Below are 16,439 nucleotides of genomic sequence, written 5' to 3'. Positions count from 1 at the left end.
ATCTAAATAGACAAATTGGAAAAATTAAAAAATTTGAATTATTTTTATCCTTTTAACAACTAAAAAGAATTTGATTAACATAAGTTTGTGATTAACATAAAAAGATTATGTATTTTACTTTTTTGAAAAAAAAAAAGAAATTGCTTTTCAAACAAACAAAAAAAAAAAAAAAAAAAAAAAGGAAAAGGAAGTGCCAATAACATATTGGGCCTCAGACTGAAAATGGACTCTTATTGGGCTTTTAGCTTTGATCCGATTGAAGAAAAGAGCGGGAAAAGTTTCTGCAATGTGCATATGCCAGTTGGGAAGGGTTAGAGAGGAGAGACAAGGAAAGGGAAAGAGAGAGATACCGGTGAAGAAATGGAATCCATTCTCAAGGTCTAATCCAGTTATACGAAAACTAATCCAAATATATCATATGATTTCATTCAAATGATTGATTTATGGATAATTGTTAACTTGTTTGGTTACAGAAATACTTTGGGTTTTCTGGGTTCCGGGCATACCAGAAGGAGGTGATCGAGAAAATTCTTCAAAGAAGAGACTGTCTGGTTGTCATGGCTACTGGAAGTGGGAAGTCTCTGTGGTAAAGTCCACTTTGCCTCTTCTTATTCTTCTTCTTCTTTCCTTTCTATTTTTTTTATAATTATTTTTTCTTGCTTGCTTTAAAAATCTTTTCTTTTTATTTTTTTTAATGTTAAACTTTTTGTTCTTGTTATTAGCTACCAGGTTCCTCCATTGCTTGTGGGAAGAACTGGCATCGTCATAAGCCCTCTTATATCTTTGATGCAAGACCAGGTACCTTTTTCCCCATATACATATATGTGTGTATAATTTGATTTTCAATTTATTTTATTACCATAATTATAGTAGAAAAGAAAAAAAATATTCTCTACTGAATTTGTGGGTTTTGGACTTTTTATTGCCAATGAATATACTAGGTGATGGCTTTGAAACAACGAGGCATAAAGGCTGAATTTCTTGGAACTAGTCAAAGTGATCATTCTGTTTATACTTTAGCTCAAAGTGGTCATTTTCATTTATTATTCATGACTCCTGAAAAGGCTTGCGTACTTCCTATCAGGTATTATATTTCTCGCCATTGCCTTTTTTTTTTTTTTTTTTTTTTAAATTGGAGTTATCGATATTGAACTACGTGATGTGGCATTACTCAATGTCTGCAATTTTTTGTTTCCTTCATTTTATGTGGCATATTAAAATTTTACCCTTTTTGTATCCTTGTCAATATTTTTACTTTCATCCTTCTGATTTCTCCACATAAAGATCCATCCATAGGTTGCAATTTACTTGTTTGATGAATTTAAGAGTCATACAAATCATTTTTTTTCCCCTCTAGTAGAAACATTGTTTTCTTCAGTATTTGAGAGTGCTTTTCTTGAATTTCTTATGATAATTTGTCTCTATTTTATCTTGAAAGCATGATAACTGCTTCGTCATGCAGAAAATCTGATGAATGCAGATGATTGCAAAATGCAATACCTAGGTGTAGAAACTAATGTACTCATTTTCTGTTGCTTGTTTTGAATGGAAGTTGATTGCACCATGCTTATTCCCCCCCCTTTTGCTGTCAATTTTTTTGATGAAATGCTGAAATTGTTTTTATTTCATTTCTGTAGCTTTTGGTCAAAATTGCTGGACGCGGGTGTTTGTCTGCTTGCTGTTGATGAAGCACATTGCATATCAGAATGGGGCCATGATTTCAGGTTACTAAATCCGTTGTTTAAAGAGGGTGCACTTTGTATGTATGTGTGTAATAGCTAAATCAATGTAAATTCAGTTGCCTAGACACGAAGGATGCTGACCCTGTAATATGAAGATTGTTAGAACCCACCTTCACTCTGTATTCTGCTCGAGTTTCCTTTTCCCCTAGCATAGGACCTAGCTTGAGGTGCCAAGTCACTGCAACAGTCACTACATTTCTTCAGTGAAGTTCATATGCATTTAAGAGCTGCTGCAATGATTTTGTGCTGAAGAGCTCCCTGAGAATTTAATTCAGGAATTTATTTATTTATTTTTTTATCCTGGTAACCATGCAAGTCTTAAATCTCTTCTATCAGTGTTGAGATCAACCACCATGGTGGTAGTTTCTACCATAAAATTGGGGAAACCAAAGTGTTGTCATCCTTTATAATCATAGCATTATAAATTTCATTTAAATTGACTCCTGTTGTTTCCTCTTTTACTTGCTATTATTAATATCTCATTTTTGAGGAAAATTCCATTTTCTTTTGGTTTGTCAGGGTGGAATACAAGCAATTAGACAAGTTACGGAATATTCTACCAGATGTGCCATTTGTTGGCTTAACTGCAACTGCTACTGAAAAGTAACTTTTTTTTCTTTCTTTATATTTAAAAAAAAAAAAAAAAAAAATCGAACTGAAATTGTCATTCATGTCAATATTCTTTTTCCCATTGTTGTACGAGAGGATATGAATGTAAACTGCAACGTGGCATTAGCTTTTGAATGAATCGCATCTGTCATATGTATGAACTCTACCAGTTCTTTACCGTAGTAATGAAAAGAAAAATTTTAGGCTCCACAATCACCCATGTGATAGGAAATTTACCTTGGGGTATTCTCAAGCTAGGCTCCCTTCCTGCGGCATTCCCTAGGTTCCCAAGTATGCATCTTGGCTTACAGCCCTGAAGTTCTAGATATTTTCATTTTACTCTTTTTTGGTACATTTTTTAGTTTGCCTTTGTGTTTGATAAGTGCACCTGTGACTTCAGATAATTGATAAGTGAACCTGTGACTTATGCCTGAAAAATTAGTCCTTTTTGCCTTTGGCAAATATGATGTTATACTGTTACAATTTTTATCTTGACAATCTCTGCCTTCAGTTTGTGGTCGTTTGCTCAGTGTCACATTGGAAAGGTGCATTTACAACTCATAGTTGTGGCAAATGTCCTTTGATTGTTCAGTCACTGCTATTACAGGGTTCTCTCTCTCTCTCTCTCTCTCTCTCAATACGATGCATATACACATATGCATGCATCATTGGCATGCTCATTCACTAATACATTTATACATTTAGAAGTATAACTAGATAGTTTCCAGTAAGGAACAAGAAATTGTTGTTATTATGACCATTTTGTCAATATCTCATTTGTCCTGTCCCCATTCTGAGATTAAGTTACTTTTTTCATCTCCTTCTATGTTCAATAAAATTCTATGGCAAGTGGCTCATTTTAGTAAATACATTCTAAAGATAGAGCCATTAATATGTAGAAGATAGAGCCATTAATATGTAGTTAATAGCACTGTTTTAATTTTTGTTTTCTTTACTATCTTTACTCCTCCACTAGAAGATTTGCTTTAGAGTGTGGCAATTTCAATACTTGGATGATTGTATCTTGGATGATTCTATCCATGTCATGACTCATGAGGCACATGACCACCACTGAAAGGTGGCAAGTCCCTTGCCATATTTCAACTGTTCATGCCATAGAAAGTAGTTTTTTCCCTCAATTTTATAATGTTTCTTATTACGTTGAATTAAAAAGTTAATTTATTAAAAGCTATATTCTAAAAAAAAGGCCTCAGTTTTTTCTATTTATTTTGCTTAAGTTCAGGGTTAGAATGGACATCATGAATTCCCTGAGAATGAATGAGCCTTATGTTGCTATTGGCTCATTTGATCGCAAAAATCTCTTCTATGGTGTTAAACATTTCAACCGTAGTACTCAATTTGTGGACAACCTTGTGCAAGAAATTTCTAAGTTTGCAGGGAATAGTGGCTCAACTATTATTTACTGCACAACCATAAAAGATGTTGAACAGGTACTTCTTTCTGTGCCCTATGTTGACATTTACTGCTTTGCTTAGAAGCAGGACATGCATGTCTTGTAACAATTCAAAACTTTATGACCATTTTCTTCCTTTCCTTGCATTGTTATTTCAAAGCAAAGCCAGGAATCTTTTGATGACACTTAAGTCTATACATCATAGATGCAGTTTTTCCATGACATCATAATATATGCTGTTGTATTGTGCAAGACTATCCATATGATGACTTCTCTTACATACCAGCTATTGGTAGAATCTTTATTCACCGGTTTGTTGTTTTTCATCATTTGACTAACGCCTACACATGCTGTTGTCATCAAAAAATTTTCTCCAGATTTTCAAGTCACTTCAAAACGCAGGAATTAAGGCTGGAATATACCATGGTCAGATGAGCAGCAGAGCTCGTGAGGAGTCCCACAGGTTTTCACCTCTAAACCATCTATTTTTGGACTACCATTTCTACTTCTAGTTGTCCTCTTCTTTTTCTCTTCCATTGCCAGCTTAGCAGTAGTTGATTTTTATACTTTTATCTGTGTTTTCTTTTCCTCAGATCATTTATAAGAGATGAACTGCATGTCATGGTTGCCACTATTGCTTTTGGCATGGGCATTGATAAGCCAAACATAAGGCAAGTGATACATTATGGTTGTCCTAAGAGTCTAGAGTCCTATTACCAGGAAAGTGGACGCTGTGGAAGAGATGGTATAGCCTCTGTCTGTTGGCTTTATTATACAGGAAGTGACTTTTCGAAGGGTGACTTCTATTGTGGGGAATTGAAATCAGTAAGTAAATTTACTTCCTTTAAGAAACTATGATCATTGTTGATGATGGGTGCTACTGCACTAATTTGCTATCCAACGAAGCATTTGAAATTGCTATACTGTACACCTCCTTTTCTGTGAGACATTATTGTAAATTTCCTTTTTTCCCCCTCTTTCCTTTCTTTTTAAAATTAATTCCATACCATGATTCATCAGGAAAATCAGAGAAAAGCAGTAGTGGAGTCTTTAAGGGTCGCACAGAAGTACTGCATGCTGGCTGCTTGCAGAAGAAAGTTCTTGCTTGATTACTTTGGTGAAAAATTTCCAGCTGAAAAATGCGGTTTGGCTTTTACTTAGATACGTTATTTTGATTTACTTGTTATTTTCATTATATTTAAGCTTAAATATGCTACTCTTTTAGCTGGCCATCAATTGTCATTTAGTTGTTTTTCATTTTGTAGGAAATTGTGATAACTGCAAGGTCTCGAGAAGGGAGCGTGATCTGTCCAGGGAAGCATTTCTTTTAATGGCTTGCATCCAATCATGTCGGGGTAAATGGGGCCTCAATTTGCCTGTAGATGTTCTTCGTGGATCTCGAGTAAGTTATTATTTATTGAAAAATGCTAGTGCTTTCTGGTGCTTATTCATCATGAAATATAGGTTGTTGGTTCTAACATGTGTTCTTTGCTACCAGCTCCTTGTTGTTTGAAGAAACCCTCCACTTTTAGATGATTTAAATCTAGTGCATACAATCAGCTTTTTTTTCTCCCTCCATTCAAGTGAAGTTCAAATAATTAGGAAAAGTTAGAAGCATTTTACTGAGACCAATTACCCTGTTTAGAGTTTTCATGATGATGGGTAGAAGGAACTTATGATCTGTTACACTGAAAAATATCAGCTTTCTTGTAATGCTTAGCATTCAAAATTTTGTGTGGATCTATTAAAATTTAGTTGAAGCTAGCATTCAATATTCAGTCTCATCTTTTCAATTCTTACACAGATGTCTTGTCTTTTATTTTTGTTTATAGGCAAAAAAAATTCTTGATATGCATTTTGATGAGCTTCCACTTCATGGACTTGGGAAAAGCTACTCATCAACTTGGTGGAAAGCACTGGCTTACCAATTGATCTCTGATGGTACATGAAATGATTTGCTTGAAATTTGAGTTGTAATCATTAAGAAAAGAATTGTTGTCTTCTATGGTTGCCTGGTGCTACAAATTATTGGTTGTATGAGTGGGTTCCGCTAATAGTTGTGGCTTGGTGACTACTAATTGCAGCTTGCTTACCAATTTCAAGGTTTTATACACTGCGCTTCTGATTATACATATATGAAAAATATTGAGTTCTGTTTGGTGGTCTCTGTTTCTCTCGTGTTTCCAAACTCATAGATTAATATCTTTTTAAGTTGAAGAACACTTTTGTAATGACTTTGGTTGGTGGAATGAGTATTTGAATCGAAACTTATTATTTCAGTAAATAGGTTTCCTGAAAGATGTAGAGGAGTTCTAGAACTTGAAATGGCATGTTAAGAAAATATGATAAAATACTAGCACGAGCTGTTGATTATCATGTGGGTCACAACAGTGATTTATCATATAGAAAGCACGCAAATTAACAATTAACTAAATGAAATTGAAGATTAATGCCATCTCCTTCCCTCATTACCTTTCAGGGATTGTTAAATACTGATTTCATGATTGCAATACATCAGTTAGCTCATTTCTTTCCCTGAAAAAAAAAAAAGTTTTCTTTTGTACTGTTTGTTTTAATTTTGATAATCAATGTGCTCTTCACTAATAATCTTTTGAATAGTAAATTATGACAACAAGTTTTTTGCTAACTCCTCAGTAACTTAATGCAGGTTATCTGGTAGAGACAACTGAAGATGTATATAAATGTGTGAGGTACACTTTTCTTTTATTTTCTAGATTCTAGAACTGCAAATTGCCAATTTGAAAATTTCAATGTTGCCTTTCTATTTTTCTTTTCTCGCTCATATATCTTGTGTTATTGAAGAACACTAATCTAGAAGCAAAGGGCCAAGATAGGCCTGGAAGTGTTGGCTAAGCAGCCTTGCCACTTATTCTGAAGTCTGAACTATATTTATGTGAAATTTTATGCTGAAATGTAATTACATAATTATGATAATAGCTCATGACATAGGTTATAGAAGTTACATTACCACCATAAAGACCTATTCTTCTTAAAAGTTTAACCTATTAGACGAGGACCCAAGAGAAGGTTGCTCTTTAATTTATATCATGAGTGATCAATTAGGAAGCCTCACCTATGAGATCCCTTTAATGAAACAGTTCTAATCATGTTCCTTCCTTTATGCATCAGTGTTGGCGCAAAGGGAAAGCAATATCTTAGGTCTGCCACGCCTGATTATCAACCACCACTCATTTTGCCATTGACTAGTGAAATGGTTGATGATGAGGAACATCAAAGTGCAACAGGTGGAGTTGGAGAATTCAAGAGTTTGGCGACTTTGGAATTTGAAAGTTTTTCAGAGGTTGGTAACTGAAGTATACTTTTTCTTATTCTTCTTTATCTTGTCTAAGTCTTTGATTCTTGTGTTTATCTTTGATCATCCATAACATTTTAAATGCTCTATAATTTGAACCTAGAATACACAAATTGTCGTCTTAGAGAACAACTTTTTAGAAATCTGCAAATTCTGGAAGTGTCTTAATATGAATTTCTTACCTCAAATTTGTGGACTCATTTGCTTAAATCTATGAATTGTCTCCATCCATGTGCATTACAATTATTGAAAGTCACCAGTAAAGCATGATTGCTGATTTATCAGGCTTGCTACTATAAATGCTGGCAGTCCCACTTGCTTGAATAATTCACAAAAGGCAACATTCCTGTATGTCCATCTTATTTTTTCCAGATGCTATGGGTCATGTCTCCATATCTCTGCTTAACCAAAGATTTGTCTTTGAGATTCCAATAGAAAAGGCAATAAGATTCGCAGTTGAGTTAATATAGCAATAAAATTGTTGTTGGATTTGATGATATTCTGATTTTTTCTGTCAAAGATACTTCAAGATTATTTATTATCTGAGGCTTTTCAGTTGATTATTATTGATATTTGGCAAAAAAGAAATTATGACTAAAGCACTATGTCAACAACTATATGTGTTCTGGCCTTGAGCTATGGTCCCTATCTACTCAATTAAGCCATGGTCCCTATCTAGTTAGGTTGAATATATGGATCCTCTTTCCTTTCTATTCAGATTAGGTCCATGTCTCTAAAAGGCTACCCTGGAGCTGTATATGCAAGTACACAGAAGTTTTATAGTATTCATTTTTTTTTAATTACAATTCACTATATGAAAGTAGTTTGAATAAATTTTTATACAAGTGTTTATGGAACTCAACAATGGGTTTGGCACTTCAGAGATGCTTAGAGTTGTTCCCAAAAGTGACTCCTGTGGCCCTGCTTTCTTATCTCAAATTTCGAAAAGTTCTTTCTAGGTTTGGACTTTTGCATACCAGCAAGAGTCATTTCAAGTGGGTAACTACCAAATTCAGGGAACATTTTCACCTTTGCTTTCATTTAATCTTTATCCATTTGGACTCAAATCATCTAAACTTGTCAACCGAAGAACTATGTAGCAGATTTTAATGCACTAAGACTTTGATTATTCATCCTGAAACCATTTGATGATGCATATACCTTTGCATTAAAGTAGGTCTTGTTTTCTTTCATAAGTCCCTTTTTTATTCCTTGTCATTATGTTCTGGTTTCCTACTGCTATTTATGCTTTCCTTTGCGCATGTATGGATTGTTGATCACTCCAGGCTGAGGTACAACTCTATCACATGCTTTTGGAAGAGAGGATCAAGCTTGCAAGAAGCATTGGAACTGCTCCGTATGTCCCATTTCACTATCAAGGCTACAACTAGCTACTAGCAGTTTAATTAACATGAAACATACTGTGTATGCATGTTGAGTTTTCATTTTGTCAGATATGCTGTATGTGGTGATCAAACAGTAAAAAAGATTGCATTGACAAGGCCATCTACCAAGGCTAGGTTAGCAAACATTGATGGTGTCAATCAGGTATGGCATACCCGTTATAATAATAAGTAATTCTAGGACATTCAATTTATCTGCTCACTGTAGCATTGCCCACTTGCTCAGAATTCATATCATTACTCATGCTTTTTACCAGAAATATGATTTATAGACTGCACATTTGGGGTTTTTTTTTTTTTTTTTCCTACTGTTATTTAGACAATTTATCTTTCTACTCTTATCTGGACTAATGCCTTGACACTAGGTCTATTTTTGAGAAGGGAGATGGAATTGAATTTGTCACTAGGTCTATTTTTGTGTTTGCAATCTACCTTCACCAGAGAATTGTGATTCAGATTTGAATAATTTATGCTTTATCATGTGGATCTGATGTTGGACAGCCATCCTGCAATTGTTCTATGATTGTGAGAAACTATGAAGTTAGGCCACTTTTGAGACACTAATGTTCTGTTAATTACATATGAGCTATTTAGAAGGGTAAAGGAGTTGTTTCGAAGGCTATGCTGTTGTAGGATGGAACTAGTCCATAACAAGACAAAAGAATTTGGAGAAAATTCTGTATATCTTCATGTTTCTGTATCATATACATTTATACAAGAGATAGCCTACAATATTCCTAAATTTAAGCACATCACATCCCATATTTACATCCCCAATAAATCCCCAGATTACAGCTATTAAATACCAGAATTATAGCAAATTAGTAAAGATATATACAATAATTACAGCTGATATTGACTCACTATACAGCTGTTATTGACACCCCCCCTCAAATTGATGCTGGTGAATCAAGCAGCATCAATTTGTTTACGAAAAATTGATGTCGAGCAGCAGTGAGGGGCTTGGTCAGGATATCGGCGATCTGCTGTGTTGTAGAAATATATGGGAGGCTGATTACATTATTATCAAAACATTCTCGGATTGAATGACAGTCTATTTCAATGTGTTTGGTGCGCTCATGGTAGACTGGATTAGCGACAATCTGGATGGCACTAGTATTATCCGCATGAAGAGGAGTTGACCCAGCTTGAGTACAACCCAATTCAGATAACAAACCACGCAACCATATTATTTCTGAGCATGTTGCAGACATTGCCCTATATTCCGCTCCAGTGGAAGACTTGGAGACTCTGTCTTGTTTCTTGCATTTCCAAGAAATTAGAGCTTCACCTAAATATACACACCACCCGGTTGTAGACCGACGAGTATCCGGGCAACCCGCCCAATCAGAGTCACTATAAGCAGCAAGAGTAAGGGAAGAGTTAGCTGGAAAAAATAGACCACGATGTGGAGTTCCATGCAAGTATCGAATTATGCGTTTCACAGCAACCATATGTAAGTGGCGTGGAGATGCCATGAATTGACTCATCAAATTGACAGCAAAAGAGATATCCGGTCTTGTTATTGTCAAGTAGATAAGACTTCCAACAAGGCGCCGATATAATGTAGGATCCTGTAGAAGTTCACCCTCCTCTTTACGAAATTTGACATTAACTTCCATAGGAGTATCCACTGGTTTTGTGTTTGTTAACCCAGCCAAGTGAATTAGTTCTTGAATGTACTTGTGTTGATTTACAAAGATTCCCTTGGTGCTTCTGTGAACTTCTAATCCCAGGAAATAAGTAAGAGACCCTAGATCTTTCATGTGAAATGAAGCAGTTAAAGATGATTTCAATTGTTGAATGCAAACAGTATCACTACCAGTGATTAAAACATCATCCACATATACAAGTAACATAACTATGCCTTGAGTTGTCTTTTGGAAAAATAAAGAAGGATCATATTGACTCTGTTGGAAGGAGAGATCAAGCAAAGTTTGACGAAATTTTGCAAACCAGGCACGAGGGGCTTGTTTCAACCCATACAGAGAACGTTGCAGATGACATACCTCATTTGGACCAGTTTGCAATCCCTGTGGCGGACGCATAAAAACATTTTCTTTAAGATCCCCGTGAAGAAAGGCATTCTTAACATCCATTTGATGTATAAGCCAGTCTTGAGAAGCTGCAATAGCCAAAATTGTACGAACTGTAGTCATTTTCGCGATCGGAGCAAATGTTTCGTCATAGTCAATCCCATATTCCTGGCGATTTCCTAGCGCTACCAGACGAGCTTTACAATGTTCAAAAGAACCATCTGCTTTCAATTTGACAGTAAAAACCCATTTGGAACCAATGGGAGTGATTTCTGGTGGACACGGTTTAAGTTGCCAAGTCTGATTCTCTGCCAGAGCATCCAGTTCATCTTGAATAGCTTTCTTCCAACAATCAGATTTAATTGCTTCTGAATATGACTTTGGTATGGCAATAGAAGACAAAGTAGCAACCATGGATGTATGAGATTCATTTTTTCTTTCTGGAGAGAAACCGTACCTGTCTGGGGCTCTGATGGTTCGAGCAGATCTTCTAAGTGGTGGAGGTGCAATGTCGGGCTCAGGTGGCAGAGGGGACCCAGGCGAAGCTTCAAGTGCCATTACTGTTGATGGAGTATCAGATTGTTGTTGAATTTGTCTATGAACAGGTCTTCTAGTATACACAATCCCAGGATGAAATCGGGTTATTGGAAGAGAAGAGTTGGAAGGTGAGTCATTGAAGTTGTCTTCAAAAGATGGAAGCAGTGTATAAGAAGAGGTATTGGATGAGCCTTCAAAGGAAGAGTAAAATTTTTTGGTATCGAAAAAAATGACATTACGAGAAATACGAATCCGTTGGGTGGTTGGATCAAAACACTGAAAACCCTTTTGATTTGGTGCGTAGCCAAGAAAGACACATTTTATTGATTGTGGGGAAAGCTTGGTTCGTTCGTGAGGTGGTAGAAGGACAAAACATACACATCCAAAAGGATGTAAATGTTTATAATTTGGTATGGTTTTATGAAGCAAAAAATATGGTGTTTGATTATTGGGAGTCTGTGAGGGAAGTCGATTTATGAGATGTACGGCAGTGGATAAGGCTTCAACCCAAAATTTTGGTGGAACAAATGATTCAATGAGCAAAGTTCGAACCACATCAAGTAAATGGCGATTTTTTCGCTCAGCCACACCATTTTGCTGAGGGGTATATGGACAACTTCGTTGAGATAGAATCCCTTTTGATTGAAGAAAAACTTGGAATTTTTGTGACATGTATTCCCCACCCGAATCAGAACGCAAGATTTTGATAGTCTTAGAATACTGATTTTCGATTAAGGCTAAAAATTTTTGGAAAACATCAAAGACCTCTGATTTTTGTCGCAAAAAATAGATCCAAGTGAAGCGATTGTAATCATCAATGAACGTTACAAAATATTTGTAATGATTATGAGAAATAACAGGTGAAATTCCCCAAACATCACTATGGATTAAATCAAAAGATTCATTTTCATGAGTAGCATGAGATGGAAAAGGTAAGGTTTTGCTTTTACCCATTTTGCAACTAGAACAATTAAAATCAATATTTTTAGACAAGGTTTTAGTTCCCAATACACCAGACTTAAACAAAAGAGAAATAGTCTTATCATTAGGATGACCCAACTTCGTATGCCATAAGTGATATTCATCTTGAACTGAAGTAGTTAGAAAAGAAGACACACTTTGAAGCTTGGTCGGTTCATGGATATTAAGAGGAAACAATCTGCCCCATTTAGGTCCCTTTGCCACCGTTTTCCCCGTCATTACCTCCTGCACAACACAACCAGAGGGAGAAAAAATGACTTCACAATTATTCTCCACTATTTGTCCAACAGATAATAAATTTGTAGTGATTTTAGGAGCAATAAAAACATTCTTCAGAAAAGGAGAGGAAGAAATATCACCAGTAGCCATAATGGGAACATGATTCCCACTAGCAGTCTCGATTTTCAAGTGCCCATCATATTTTTTAATGTTACACAGATTGTCAAGTGATGGAGTCATGTGATTTGATGCAGCTGAATCACAAAGCCAGATTTTAGAGAGGGATTTGTTTTTACCCGTAATTCCAAGTGCAGAAAGAGCTGAAATGACTATTTGTTGAACTGCCTCTTGAGTAAGTACAGGAACAGCTTGTTGAGAAGCATTATTCGATGTTGATGCCGCCAAATGATTGGTTGTTGAAGCATGCAAAGCCTGAGATGTACGATTCTGGGGACGCTTTCTACACTCTGAAATAATATGTCCCTTAGTTTTGCAATAGTTGCAAAATTTTTGGGAACATTGACTTGCAATATGACCAAATCCTTTGCAGCTGTAACATTGGACTCCAGCCAGGTTCCGAGTTTTGGTTTGTGCTGCATACGCAACATTGAGAACATTGGATGAGCTGCCTTGCTGTTCTAAGGCATGCTGCGTCTTTTGACGTTGTTCCTCCCTAAGCAATTCACTCAAACAATCATCCAAAGATGGAATGTTAGTCCTAGCCAACAAATTGGATCTGACAATCTCAAATTCAGATCTGAGATTCATCAAAAAACGATCTCTTTGACTAGTTTGATGAAGGTTTATGACTGTCTCCAAAGATGCTTCAGGAATAGAAGCATATAAAATCTCAGTATATTAAGTCCACAAAGCAACAAAACCCGAATAATATTCCTGGATTGACAAATTTCCCTGTGTGTAAGTGGACACATCTTGCTCCAGTTGAAAACGCCTAGCTGAATTATCTTGAGCATACACTTTTTTTAGATACTCCCACATCGCTTTCACTGTTTTGAATGGTCTGAGGTTGGCAGCAATGGAAGGATCCATTGTTTGCAACAACCAGCTTTTCACACGAGCATCTTTTGTTTCCCATTCAGCTATTTTAGTTGAATCCGTCGGCTTACTAGTCGAACCATCAACAAGTCCCCATAAGTCTTTTCCCTGAACATAAATCTTGAATTGAAATTCCCAAGCAAAGTAATTCTTGCCTGTGAATTTGATGCAAGCAACAACGTCAGATTTTTCCATGATTAGAAAACCAAGATGATATGAAAAAAGGGGAAAAAAAAAAAAAAAAAAAAAAAAAAAAAAAAACAACACAAGATGAGAACTATCTCAGACAAGAAAACACAAGAGAGGTATCTCGTAAGGCTCTGATACCATAACAAGACAAAAGAATTTGGAGAAAATTCTGTATATCTTCATGCTTCTGTATCATATACATTTATACAAGAGATAGCCTACAATATTCCTAAATTTAAGCACATCACATCCCATATTTACATCCCCAATAAATCCCCAGATTACAGCTATTAAATACCAGAATTATAGCAAATTAGTAAAGATATATACAATAATTACAGCTGATATTGACTCACTATACAGCTGTTATTGACAGTCCATGCATAAGTTCTTGCCTTCACAACTTTACCATAATATGCCTTTTATATTATGTGGCAGCTACTAATTGTCCCAGCATAAAATTGATCACATTGGAGAGGAGTGCCATCTTAAATGTGTGCAATTATTGCCATTACATTATAATGATTGTGCTGAATATTTCTTTTTTCCTTTCCCCCCTTTTAAGTTAAGAGTTTGAGAAATTCAAATCTCACGAGTTCAAAAGAAAAAAACTTCGATTTTCCTCATAGTACTTACCCTGTATGGCAAGATATGAAATTTTATATGATGTTTCATTGCAGCACCTCGTTATAAGCCATGGAGATCATCTTCTTCAAACGATTAGAGATCTTTCACAAAAGTTAAACCTTTCCTTGGACGGAGAAGCAAGCTTACAGACTGCTAATTCCAGAAAGATGCATCCAATTCCAATACCCAACCACCAGAGAAAATTGCCATCAGCAAAGTATGAAGCATGGAAAATGTGGCATGAAGATGGTCTATCAATGGACAAAGTAGCAGTATGTCTTCGTAAATGTTTAGAACATTTTATCTGCATTTTGACAATTCTTTAATCCTTCACTATTTTTATATGTAGAATTTTCCGGCTAGATCAGCCCCTATAAAAGAACAAACTGTTTGTGAATATCTTCTGGAAGCTGCCAAAGAAGGATTTGAGATTGATTGGCCCAGATTTTGTGATGAGATTGGACTGACACGTCAAATTTTCTTAGTTATTCAAGGTGCCATCACAAAGGTTGGGTCAACAGACAAGTTGAAGCCCATTAAAAATGAATTACCTGAAGATGTAAGTTTGCCATGTTATTTCTTTCTCCTCCTTTATTTTGTTTGAATGATTGACATTTTCATCCAAATATATGAAAAAATCTATGCCTTATCAGTGAGTTGGATCACTTAAAACTGATTAACGTCTTGCTATAATGTCAGATAAGCTATATGCAGATCAAGACTTGTCTGCTGATGCAAAACTGTGGGATATCTCTAGAAGTGGCCTTGCCTAGCGACCCGAGTATTTCAAAGGCTAGTGAGCTCGAAAACAAAGTGACTGATAGTAGTACAAAAACAGCCCCTCTTGCTTTCACAATGACACAAGAACAAGAGGTGCCTCCTATCAATGATGATCTGCAGTTGCCAGAAAAGCGCCAAAAATTAAACACAACTGAAGGAAGTTCTGTCGCATTGGAGGCAACAGAGAATTCCATATTGAACTGGCTAGAGAAACTCAATGAAGGGGTTAGTGCAGTAAGAGCCTGAGGCTCTATATTAATTAATTAGATGAAAGGGCAGGTTTGGTTCACCTCTGAAATGGAATGAAAAAGGATGAATGCCTAAAATAAAAATCCAAAGAATCCTATTCATGGTTTTTTTTTTTTTTTATTTGGAATAACTAAACATAATTTATTAGTTATATATAATGAATTCTAAAATATATATTATTTCAAATTATTCAAAAATTAAAAAAATGAAAAACAAAAAAAAAAAGATTCCTTGTAAACTGAACCAGAAAGTGCAATCCTAATTCCAGAATTTCATTCAATACCTAATTTTAAAGTGAACCAAACTTGATTTATGAATTTTGTTCAGCTTGATCTGTTGTCTCCTGAATATGGAAATCTTGCAGGTTTCACTGTCTGATATTTTGGAGCACTTCAATGGGTCGAAAAAGGAGTCTGTGATTGATCTGGTAGCTTCCCTTGAATGTGACTTTTTGATATTTAAAAAGAATAATCTGTACAGGCTTTTGTAATGAGGAATTTCTTCACATTGCTGGGGGTGATCTAAGTTATGCTCAGTTCATACAGACTTCCAATGACTGAAAATTGGCATTTATTATTTGACAAATAGCATTGTTTGTTATGTGTAAATTGAGCAAGAAGCTTTGTTTACTATTTCATGAGATGTGTTGCAGTGCTGCAAAATTTTGGTTCCTATTTCAAAATTTATTTATTTACCAATACTTCAATCAGTGAAAAATGCAAGTTTTTACAAGATTTAATTTTTCTTCATAATTTTCTTCAAGATTTAATACAAGTTTTCACAAGTATTTAGCTTTGAAATCATTGATACAAGAGAAAAATATATTTGGGTCCTTAAATTATATCCTAATTAACAGTTTTGTCCCTTTAGAGATTATTATGACATTTCTAAGTTTTGCTTTAAACTAACTATGAAGTCCTTTTGTCCCAAAATTCAAATGTTTACCATCAGTCAAATTCACATTTACATGAAATATGCTCGCTTTTTCGATAAAAAAAAAATGTTTTTTGGATTGAATGATATATATGATAGTGAATTTTTAACAAGAGTTGGGAAATCATGATATAATATGATAGTATTAATTAGAATATAATTTAAAGACTCAAATATATTTTACACTTGATACAATTACTGTATAGGAAAAGTTGGTAACTTGGCATTTAAAAAAAAAAAATCGTTTATGGTTTTGTTTCTCAATTATAAAAGAAAACTCAATTGTTGAAATATATTTATTTTAGTATATGAAAAACATCCCAATAAGAG

The 16,439-nt window shown here is 35.1% G+C and overlaps 1 protein-coding gene across 1 annotated transcript; it reads left to right on the top strand.

The window, feature by feature from the left end:
- The first annotated feature begins 271 nt into the window (after positions 1-271).
- LOC105638472 (uncharacterized) lies at positions 272-15,813 on the top strand. Its single transcript, XM_037641333.2, has 20 exons — positions 272-378; positions 474-586; positions 723-798; positions 942-1,084; positions 1,638-1,724; positions 2,262-2,345; positions 3,595-3,802; positions 4,143-4,228; positions 4,359-4,590; positions 4,786-4,909; positions 5,031-5,167; positions 5,598-5,706; positions 6,434-6,476; positions 6,916-7,087; positions 8,386-8,456; positions 8,554-8,647; positions 14,201-14,419; positions 14,497-14,706; positions 14,847-15,152; positions 15,541-15,813. The coding sequence occupies exons 1-20, from the start codon at positions 361-363 to the stop codon at positions 15,664-15,666; spliced, it is 2,658 nt and encodes an 885-aa protein (XP_037497261.1). The 5' UTR covers positions 272-360; the 3' UTR covers positions 15,667-15,813.
- The last annotated feature ends 626 nt before the right edge of the window (positions 15,814-16,439 follow it).

Source organism: Jatropha curcas, chromosome 9, assembly GCF_041381405.1.
Source record: "Jatropha curcas cultivar XTBG-Jc1 chromosome 9, XTBG_Jcur_1.0, whole genome shotgun sequence".
NCBI lineage: Eukaryota > Viridiplantae > Streptophyta > Magnoliopsida > Malpighiales > Euphorbiaceae > Jatropha > Jatropha curcas.
The sequence above is the reverse complement of the archived record's forward strand: the minus strand, read 5'-3'. Positions and strand labels throughout refer to the sequence as shown.

Coding starts and splice junctions, on each gene's coding strand:
- LOC105638472 (XM_037641333.2), top strand. Junction 799..941: donor TATCTTTGATGCAAGACCAG/GTACCTTTTTCC, acceptor TGAATATACTAG/GTGATGGCTTTGAAACAACG. Junction 4,591..4,785: donor ATTGTGGGGAATTGAAATCA/GTAAGTAAATTT, acceptor ATGATTCATCAG/GAAAATCAGAGAAAAGCAGT.